Source organism: Fulmarus glacialis, unplaced genomic scaffold (assembly GCF_000690835.1).
Source record: "Fulmarus glacialis isolate BGI_N327 unplaced genomic scaffold, ASM69083v1 scaffold1963, whole genome shotgun sequence".
Classification (NCBI taxonomy): Eukaryota; Metazoa; Chordata; class Aves; order Procellariiformes; family Procellariidae; genus Fulmarus; species Fulmarus glacialis.
The window spans coordinates 48,670-60,108 of NW_009203434.1; the positions used below are offsets into that span (position 1 = coordinate 48,670).

The 11,439-nt window shown below is 39.6% G+C and overlaps 1 protein-coding gene across 1 annotated transcript in view; it reads right to left on the reverse strand.

Annotated features, from left to right (window-relative positions):
- Positions 1–11,439, reverse strand: part of PDLIM5 (PDZ and LIM domain 5) — a gene marked incomplete at its 5' end in the record, with an annotated part of 52,626 nt that overhangs the window by 6,262 nt on the left and 34,925 nt on the right. Inside the window, one exon of the mRNA XM_009574624.1 lies at positions 5,775–5,949. Coding sequence (XP_009572919.1) covers positions 5,775–5,949 — 175 coding nt within the window. The remainder of the gene's footprint in view (positions 1–5,774; positions 5,950–11,439) is intronic.

Below are 11,439 nucleotides of genomic sequence, written 5' to 3' on the forward strand. Positions count from 1 at the left end.
GATCTATTCCCATCGAACTATCTCCCAGAAACACCTGACCACAATAAATACTAATTCTCTTTGCTTCACTGCATTTCAGAAATCTTATTTTAGAACTACATTAAATAAAGTGCTGAAGTGGCTGCTACGGAAAAGAAGAAGGATGTTCCCTATGTTCCCAACTATTTCCATCTATTGTAAAGAGATATTTGACTCAGTGATATGATCAGCTCTCTTTCAGCGTGCATTTGTATCGAGGCTACAAATGTTGAAGCAGACTTGACTCCATTAAGAGCTGATAACACCAGTTTCTTGTGAGACAAAAATTCAATCGCTGTCCTTATCCAACAAGTTTGTTACAGGATAACCCATCCCAGTTGTTGATTTTTTTTTTTTGTTTGTTTGTTTGGTTTTTTTTTTCCCCCTACAGAAGTTAGTTGAAATACGACCATTTTCTCCAAATACAGAGCCTCCTATACTATTTGTGAACACAAAATAATGATGCTTTTATAGCATTTGTCTGGCTAATACAACAAGGTTAATAGACAAGATGAAATTGTCCATTTCTCAGTCAACAAAAACTTCTCAGTTTGTAACTCATAAATCCCAGGCATATGCCATTGTATCTGTATTTATTTGAAAACATATTCAGCATGCTAATTTCTTTAATGAACTTATTTACTTTAATAAGGTGCATCCTAGGTCCCACCAACACTCAACCTTCCAGAATTTAGGTTTCAGGTGAACTTTGTGGTTCAAATTCATCTCCCTCACCAGATTTCCCATTTTTGCAATACCAACAGAGATGCCATTCTTTCAATAATGAATCACTTTGATCTAATACTTCAGTGCAAAAAAAAGTGTAAGGTACTAATATCACCACCCTGTTACTAAACATTTGTTTTGAAATCGAGTAAGCTACAAGAACATTTTTGTGTAAGATAAGATTCTCATATGAACAAAGCAACAGCAATAGAGAAGAAAAAAACCTTAAAATTTGTTTCCAGGGTTACACTGACTGTAAGATGGGAATATAAGCGGGCAGAGGACAGAGGGGAACTTCATTGAGAGTAGGGGCTAATTAATTTAATTTCTCTTCTACATTTTCTCTGGAGCTGCTATTTTCAACAGGATGAGAAGTCAAAAATAAGGGACTCAAACCGATTTAGGACAACTCGCACACCTTCTGAGAGGATGAACATATTTAGTCTGCAACAGTTTCTTCTGTTTACCTCTGATGATCGGAAAGCAAGCAGTGAAAAAGGGCTCCTGGAGAGCAGCTTGTAGCCCTTTAAGGAGGGAGCCGGGGTCGAGCGCAGCTCTCTGGCCCCCCGCCCCCAGCGGATGCCTGAGCAGTGCAAACACTGACCTAACCCGATACCCTCCCGCCGCCCTACAAGCACCTTTTTACATCAATGCCCTTTCAGTTATGTACTGATCAAACAATACAAGCCCTTATGTACAACAAAGTGCTCTCAGTGCGCCGTGTCAGCACAGGCTAATTTAACAGATTCATTAACACGGGGCTGACACCGAAGAGGCTCTCCCGGCTCCAGGTAGGATTGAGTTTCTGGCCATCTGCACCGAAACGATAGGCTCGGTTAGCTCTGCAATGGAAAGAAAATGCGCTAGCGACAGGAGGGGAAGGAATTTTTACGTCTGCTGCATTTAGCTCTCCAGAGTTTTCAGCTCTGACATGTTGAGGTTAGCCATTCAGGACAGCACACAGGAACCCAGACGGATGGGGAACAGCCCGAGAGTGCATCTACGGAGTTTCTTTCCCAAAGTCCCCAGACAGCTGTGGCCGTGCCCTGCACAATGTCTCTGAGGTGTTCCATTAGCGGGCTGGCTCCCTGCGCACACGTGTCCAGAAGAACACTTTCTAAATACAATTTTACTTTTAATCAGGCTGTAGTTTAAACATGTCAAGCTGACGCTGCAGCTTAATGATACCAGTGACTTAAAAGCTGCCCCAAAGCATGTGGAAGAAAGGGGGGAAAAAAAAAAACCCCAAACCCACCTGCCACATAAAAAAACACTAAACCATGATATTCAGAACTTGGAGGTGTTCCTGGTCTCTGCATATTTTTGCTATCAAAATGATAGCTTCCAGTAATGAAAGGTATTTATTTGCTGTATTCATCTGAAAAGGAGTTTAAAGCCTTGATTTGAGTAACGGGGCCGCATGCCCACACTCACACAACTTGATGGGAAGTAGCTAGGGCGTGAAATGCTAGGAAGATGGCTGCAGGTGGCTTCATCCTTCCTTCCCCATTTTAAAGCAAAACACAATAAAAAAAATCCCACATGCCTCTGTCAACTAGAACATACTTTTAAAGGTGGTGCTAAAAAAACATGTTCCTTCCATCCAAAGATATGGGATAATCCAACTGGCAACAGTTGGCTATGAATGCCCCTCTATCCCAGGCTACTTTGATGTGCTAAACATTTCTGAACAAATTTCTGGCATCACCATCTAGACCACGTGAACCAAACTCACAGATGGAGGCAAATACTCATAATTTTTTTTTTTTTTTTAGAAGAGATTCTTATGTATTTACAACAGTATTTCCAGAATTTTATGCCCCAAAGGATGACCAGGTACATAAATTTGGTAGCCACTTAAACTATCTGGGTCCTGCATGTAGCAATGATATAGGGGCAAACTGGAAGGAGAAGTAAATAACGAACAGGGAATATAAGCATAATTTCACTATCTTTACACTTGTAACTAAATACAACTTCATCAGTATGGTCATGATGTATTAGTATGCCGATAATCTAGCTTCTCACGTGACTTTTATTACGATAGCAAGCCAGAACTGGAATTTGGTGGTAGACAGATCAAAAGGACTTCCACATCTGCTAAGTAGGCTAATCACTCTTCAGTTAACCATACAGCAGTCTACACTCTGGGAAGTTCCTTTTTCTCCTTACTTGAAAATGCCGTGATATATAATTTCGGTATAGGAGATGCTGAAGGGACACACCGTTTGTACTTTCTCCTTTGTGCCTTTAAAATAATTAAGCTGTATGAAAAGGTGACAAAACCAAATCATCATTCACAAGTGGACATGCCAAAGAGTATGTTCTGAATGCAGATCCAGGGAAAACACATGTGGACTTCAAAGGGAGAGCCAACTCTGCACTGTGGCACCCAGTGAGACTCTCCGGGAACCAGAAGTCTTCATCAGAAAATGTCAGAAGTTTGTCAGACTGTCACAGCAAGTAGATCACAGGAAATCTAATTTGCCTCCAACTTTGAATCTTTCAGACATGGAAAGAAAAGCTTACTTAATGAAGCTTTGGAAAAAAATGGAATCTTCAGACAATCACAGTATGAATAATTAAAGATATATTAAAAAGTTGCAAGTCATCTCTAAGAATGGTTTTGGCTCAACCAGCTATGGTTTTTCTATGCCTGAGTGTAAAGCAACCAACTCCACAACGCATTTTGGCTTCAAAACAGATGTACAATGCAATGTCACTTGATCCTCCTCCTATCTTTTCACAGGTAACGCTACCACTAAGGGCATGATCCGTAATTATGCCAAAACATGAATTCAAAATGCCATTGCAATCTTTCAAATCCGCTGTATGCTGTGAACACGAGACATACTTGGCATTGATTAACGCACATCAACTCATCCTCAAATGAAAAAGTGCTTCCTTTTAATAATTGAGGTGGCATTTAACATATGAAGAAATATAAGGATTTAGATACCACCAAATACCAGCAAATTACAAAGAAGTTAGAGGTGGGTATCAGTTACTATTCATGAAGAGGTGTCACTTTCAATAGGTGATAATGGCCCAAGTACTGTCAAGTAGGGCTCCACAGTTTCTCCTCATGCAGCCACTAAGGAGCAAAGGTTGCTCCATGGACCAATACACTCCCCTACGTACCGGGGTGGCAACTCATCTCCTTTTTAATGGTGATCAAAGCAGGGAGAAGCAGCAAGTGATTTAAGGGCTGAGAGGAGAGGTTGGCTGCTCAGGAGTGATCTACAGACTGTGCTGTGAGACCCCACGGCACAGAGCATCAGCGAACCCTGCTGAACCCCGGGTGCCTTAAAAGGCACTGAAGTTTCTTGCATGAAAGGTGCGGCGTATAGTGGATTTGCTATGTTCGTGTTCATTTTCAAACTGAAACGATGGTAACAAAAAGGAAGGTGCATGGTTGCTTGCTTATTACTTACTAGACACAAATCCAAAGCTCTCCACTGCCCAGGGAACAAAAAAGTCAGAATACTAAAGACAGACATGGTGATTATATGGGCCAAACTGTTCAACAAATCAGATGAATCTCATCCAAAAAGTGCGTAGACCTTTTTGATATTAATCTTCCATTTTGCCGTGGAGCAAAAAATCTGGATTAGAAAAGATGTACACCTATGTTGGGAATTTGTGTAAGTTTTTTCTATTGCTCCAAGAGGATTCAGAGCATATATTTTTATTTCCTCGACATATACAATGGAAGTAGGAAAAAATTCTCCAAAACATCACAGATCAGTTAGCAAAAAGTCCTCTAAAATTAATCTGATGTTAACTGAAGCGGTAGTGAACTACGAGAATGGAAATCTAATGGAAGTAAGCAAGCTAGACTCAATTAATCCCTGGAGTTCAAGTGACTTGAGTTAGCTGCATCTTCTGATGCACAATCCAAGCCAGGCTGAAGAGGCTGTAAAATGCCAAAGTAGAAAGGTTGATTTTCTATTATTCTGAATTAAACTTATACAGCTCGTAGATCTCCTCATTTTTCAGAACTCACTTTTCTAATCAAACAAGTCTCTTTCTTTAACCACGGTGAAACAGTGCAGGCTCTCCTATTTTGTTCACTGAAAACATGGCACATAGATGAATAAAAAAATATTACAATGCACTACTTTCCCCTTGTAATTCAACAACGCACACAGATAACTGAACAACCAAGAAAACATTTTAAAAGAATACATTTCTTCTGATAACCCCAGGAAATCTTTATTTTAGGGAAGAAATAAAATGCAAGGTAGATGAAAATCAGGATGATTTGCACATTGACACGAAAAGTGATTACAGTTCCCTGGATGACCCAATCATGACTAATTGTCAGAAATCACTGACTGAACAATGCAACCCAGATTCAATTCTTCCTCCATATGAAATTCTGGCTAATGATAGGATATCTTAGGGGCTCAGCAGAATTTATTTAATTTAATCTCATTTGGCAAACTCATTTTTGTGTTGCTTAATCTTTTATACCCATGTCATACAAGTCAAGGACACTAGCTATCGTAATACCCAAAGGCCAGAGAGCCCACCAAAGAGCTTGACATCTAACAGTGCAGGAAATTATTATTAATCCAGTCCTAGCAATTGTTAAGCCTTTATTCCTTGCTTTTCTTATATGGATGGAGCCTGCTATTTTTCTTCTTCAAAGTTAGAAATTCTGGTTTATAAATCAGCATTTGTGACAAGCTAGTCTTTACAAGATTATACTCTCTCATTGGTTTCAATACGGGTGTATAAGTGAAAACTAACTTGCTTACTTTTCTTTGGTTTTACTTTTGCTCTACTCCACCCAGCTTTCTGGTTCTCTTGTAAAACAGGTTGTAAGGCTGTGATTGTTAGCAGTTCGCAATGTCTTCCTCCATCATTACTCTTATTCTCAGTTTTGTTAGATAAACCACGCATGAAAACAGTGTTCCGCATTATTGAAATGGAGCCTTAAAACACTTGTGACGAAGGAATCAAAAAGCACAAAAGCAAAACAAAGCCCTGTTGTCAGAGAGCCCGCAGGATGGATAGATACAAACCTAATGACTTGATTACAGTGCGCACACATGGGAGTACGCTTTCCTGCAGGAATATGCTCTGCCCGCTGAACCAACGTGTCTTGCTCATTTAGCTGAGGTGCTGTCGCAAATTTTTCACTCGGGTCAGTTGTTCCTGGCGGTTTAATACTGTTTGATGTCCATCCACTGGCAGGAGCTGGAGAAAGAGTGCCAAAAGCATTTAGAAGACCATCCTTTCAGTACCAAGTAAACTATTTTGAAATACAAGCAACCGGCAACATTTGCCTAACATCTTTGTCCAGTGTATACCTGCCTACTTAAAGGAACAAATTAAAAAGCACTTATTTTCCCCTCCTCCCCCACCAAGTAAGTCCTACCTTCTTTATGAAATGTCTGTGAAATAACACAGAATGGTTTTGGCTAACTTGTAAAAGCAGTGGACAAATTTCAACATACTAAAGAAGTTAGGTGAAAGAATATACAACCTGTGAAGACAATATTTTGCTTTAGATACAAAAGCTGAAGCCAAGAATATCAATGTATGAACAGAGACAGGAGAATATGACGTACCTACTCAAAACATTTTACAGTGAGTGCAATAGATCATACGTCATTACTAACAGATTAAACAAGAGTACGCATTCAATACAACACGTACAGGGACTTAAAATACAGTACTCTATAAAGAAAACATATTTCTAAATCAAATTTAAACACTAGTCTAGATCACTAGATACTGCCAATCTGAAGCTCTCCAAAGGCCACGTTCACATCCTCTTTATAAAAGATATGACACTGAAATAAAACCCTGACGCTTTCAGAAATGTATACATCCACACACTCCCATTTGTGCTCAGGTTTTTAGAGTCGTAGAGTAGACACAAGCTTTTACAGAGTACGAAAAATGCATTTACAAAAATGAAAGGCACAGATGATGCTGTTGCCAAGGGTAATGAAGAAACAAACAGTCCTCTGCTTTTCTTTCTCCTCTATTGATATATGTACCTTGGTAACGTACAAGCTACAACAACATGAGTTTATGGGAGCAGTTATTCCTGTCAAGTAGAGAATTCTTTCTTTTTCAAGTATGCTAAACCGCCCCCCCCATTTCCATAGCCTTTTGTCTGTAACCACAGGCAAAAGAAACTGTGAGTGTTTACTCGGTGTCCTGGCTTTAGTGCAGCTATACTAAACCTTGTAAATCAAAAAGTGAAATTGAGAGCCGCGTGGAAGCTCAGAGAGAAATAACCAAGCCAGGAGAGAGACGTCGGACAGTGCAGGATGATGCTTCTGTTGCAATGATGCAGCTCTCCAGCACAAGGTCAGTGCATCGGTATGTAGCTTTGCAAAAAAACTAGTTTGTGTTAATCTTTGTGCTAGTCTTCCTCTCCCATCTTTCATATCATCTTCCAGGGAAAAGATGAAAAACTGTTTATCATTATCTCCCTTCATGTAATGCTGATCAGCCTCCGCCCTACAGAAAAGTTGCAAATACCTTTCAGGTAAAACATTGCATTCCCTGCTCAAATGGAAGTGGCATACTAACCCACAGAGAGGATACATTTAAGTGACAGGGAATACACAGAAAATTCAACAGAAATGCCAAACCCTTGCTATTTACACAAGTAAGATAACCACTACACAATTTAATCAGAACAATACAATGAACTTCAGTTAACAACACCCCCTCATGCTTATTTGTAGGCTAAGGCAACACAGCTGGAAGAGAAATCCTTTTTAACACCAATACTTTTGTACTATAATTATGCTTGCTATTAATCCACTATTAATCAATACCTACTTTTGCTTACTTTTTCTCTGTATGAAGAAGCAATATAGTCATAGATCTTTTTTTGTCTAACTGGCTGGTTCATCACATTTTCTCGAATCAGGTAATTTCAAGATTGACATATTTTTGGATTGTTTTCAATATCTGCAGTAGCAAAAAATATACCAGTTCATCAGGGTTTTTTTGTTGTGGGTTTTTTTTTTTTTTTAAATACAAGAATATTGATTATACTTACTGTATAACTAATTAATTTGCAATATCTTGAAAACATAACATCCTGATTCTAGAAACATTCAGCATTCCTGAGTAGAAAGTATTTAGGAATAAAAGCACTTGATCTTGAACAAGTCACTCTGCTACTGTAGTTCATTTTAGATTACAAATGCCTGCTAAACTGAAAACATAGGAACAGATAAAAATGGAAAAGGTGGCAGAAAGGCTTTGAAGACATGAACAAAAGTGGGTTTGATTAATAGCACTTTCCTCCTCTGTCATCACACATGGCCTTCTAATTTTCAGGTCCCATTTAATGAGAAGACAAAAATACACACTAAAACCAAATCTGTTTGAAGACTGCTTTTGCCATAAATCAAATTGCAGTGCAGCTTCTAGTATACTGCTAATTTCTGTTTGAGTAATTTGCTGAATCCCAAAGCCCATTCAGACACATCAGCTAGCCCTTGTTTGCACTGTGTAGTTAAAAAAAGTCCTTCTGCTTGCTTAAAGGGAAAAAAAAAGTACAAACACCACAATTATTCCCTTTTCTTTGGTCTCATTACAGCTTTCATTAACGCTGTTTTTATGAATGATGATTTTCTGAACAATACCCAACTTTAAAGTTACTACTGGCCAGGAGCAGGATTTGTCTACATAAACTTTCTCTCAGAGTTGTTAGACAAATCAGTCATTTCTGAGTTATTCAAAGCACTAAAAAAGGAGAGAAGGAGATAGTCCCTCAGTCTGGGAAATAACTTTGGTCTATTAATGACCCTATGTTTAAACAAAAATTCTCTTTGAAGCGGACCACACTATAAACCACACAAATTAGTACTGTGTTAAGCCAGAGGTGTGGCCTAAGCAAAAACAAGCTGGGCATTTAGTGTTGAGGACCAGCGAAGGCAAATGGACCCACTCCACTTCCACTGAAACTGGTGAACTCAAGTTCAACGCCCAGACCTCCAGCAGATGCAGGACTCCCATGGGATGTGGGAGTCACAGCCACAATGCAAACAGAATAAGGGGAATAACAAATAAGCCCTAAGCCTCCAGATACTTCTGTATTTGCCAAAATATTTTTGGATACTGGATAAAAACTATGTTCTAAAAGGCTTTTCGCCTGTCATTTGTAAATTTACTATTTGGTCTACTATGATGGGAACAATATCTAATTTGTGACTGCAGATGCCATCAGCAGCTGAGAACTAAGACAGAAAAGGTTGCCTTCTGCTCAAAAATCCTTGAAAAGCAAGACCTTAAAGCATTTTATTAAACGGTCTCTTCTTCCATCTCTTGAGGCCAGTGTGAAGCCAGGAGGCTCCCTGCCCATGCTCAGAATTTGCCCCCACAACATTCTCTCAAGGGCTATTTTTCTCTTTGCTGGTATTCACATTAAGACCTCGTTGGTCTTGCACAGTACTCTTCTCCTCTACTCCTGTTCTGAAGTGGACTCAAGTTTCTTTCAGTTTAGATTTTTCATCCTAAAGAAGAGGAGCCAGTCCGCTTCCATTGCCTTTAGATCCATACCCTTATTAAAGAAAATACACCAGTAAAGTATAGTAATAGCTATTTCACCACATTTATTATACTGGTTTCTTTGTAAACCTTCTACAGTTGTTCTACTAGATTTTTTTTCACCATAGATCATTCTCCGTTTCTCACCGCTTGATTTGCCTCAGTCTTTTTATCTTCCTCATTCCCATCTGAACGCCAGCCTGAGGACAGCTTTTATTGCCCATTTGTATCTTTCCGTAGGCCAGAAACATGCTTTTAACACTCCAGTAATTTTAGCGAAGGTTCATTACTTCCACTGCAATCCACAGAGCATTTTTTCTTGGTGGTGGTATTTTTGTGGTTTTGTTTGTTTGTGGTTTTTTTGTTTGTTTGTTTTGGGGGTTTTTTGTTTGGTTGGTTGGTTGTTTTTTTTTTTTAAAAAACCACCATTAGTACCCCAGTTAAAATCTATATGAATTCTCAGTATTTTTTTCCAACAATATACCACCTCTTGTAGCTACAGAATTTCAAATATCAGGCCTGTTTTCTTGTTTAGAATGAACATCGATGTTGCCTAACTATCCCTTCTACTTAAACAGCAAGTTAACTCCTGTGCTGGACAAGATGTTTTTTCTGCAAGCAGAGAGGAAGGGGACACTCCCAGAGTTCCCGCGTTCTCCGCCTCTCCTTTCTCTTCCCTATTCCCTTGGAAACCTTTCAGACTGAAACACAACCACATGATTTAAAGAGAAACATCAGGCCCTGAAAACTTATGCAGGTGTTTTTCCTTGCAATGAGAAGCTTTTACCAGGGCACACCAGTAATAACAAGGTAGGTACAAGTTATTACACTCAATCTAAGCAAAGACCTCTCGACTCCTGGCAATCAGTTTGAGCTCTCCCGTGGTTTGTGCTTTATACTTTGCTTTTTGCATTTTACATATATAATTTTGGATCCCATCAGCAGTTCTGTCCTCAAAGAGTGCTGGGGAGGTGCGCTGGTGCCCGAGATCTGGCGAGGTGCACGCGCATTTTTAATTGTGAACGATGGCTGAGTGGGGAGGGAAAAGGAAGCAACTCCAGCTGCCTCACGACACAATCTCACCACATATTTTCTGGGCGCTACCTTTGTTGCATGAAGTGGGACAGGGTGCAGCAACTTTCATGGGTGCGCTGAAGAATTATAAATTATAATGAGTAAAAACAATAAATAAATAAGAGAAATTCTGATTTATAAGAATTATACACCTCATCAGGAGCTATTCTACCCTGAGTGCCGGAGATGTTCAGGTGCTCCACGAGTCATGAAAAGATCTCTGTGGCCAAATTTGGAGTTTTGCAGGCTTCACTTCACCTTCACTCTCTTTAATTAAACCTTCTAAAGCACCGTTGATTTGCACTGGTGTATTGTCATAGCTGGCTCTTCTAAAACCGAAAACACTCTGTACCCAACTATTAACTTTCTACTTTATTAGGTTTAAGTTTAGCAAACCCTCAGTGTTTGCTTTCACTAAACTCCTTGGTATGGCTAGTTTAATATTTAACAAAGTTTTAGGCAAGGTAAAGAACTGGCTTTTTTTCTTTTTCAAAAATCCCAGTGTGACTTTGCCCTCGTTAGACTAACAATAGGCTGTTCCATCGCTGAGCACATGGATAACTGCAAACACTGGCGAAAGGTTTGGAAGACAAAGGGAGAAAGGCGGATACGTGGTGGTGCCAAAGTCACTTTGACAGAGGTTCTCCGGTACGTAGCAACAATACAACAGCCTGAACTGTTTAACGCTCACTTAAACATAACATCAGACTTCATGTAATATCTATAAATAACAATGCTACTTTAAGCAGTGGGAGTGCCAGAACCTTGTTTTAAAGTGTTCTAACTCAGTGATTTATATGCTGCTATCAAACTACTGTATTATAAATGGAAAATATAAAGCTTCGTATGTCCAATTTTCTGACTTCTCTTAACATATCTGTTCAGTAAGAAATCTTCCTGTTCCTCCCCTCCAAACCAAACAGATGGCCGGATGAAGCAACGTGTCTGAAAAGCTCGGCTGTCAGCTCGTTACATTAGCCGTATACAACCCCCATCCACTCCCAGGCCCGCGTGAAATCGCACAAGTTCAACGGAGGAAGCTACAGGACAAGCAAGAGGGGAGAAAAAAACCCAAAAGCCACCCCCCCCCCC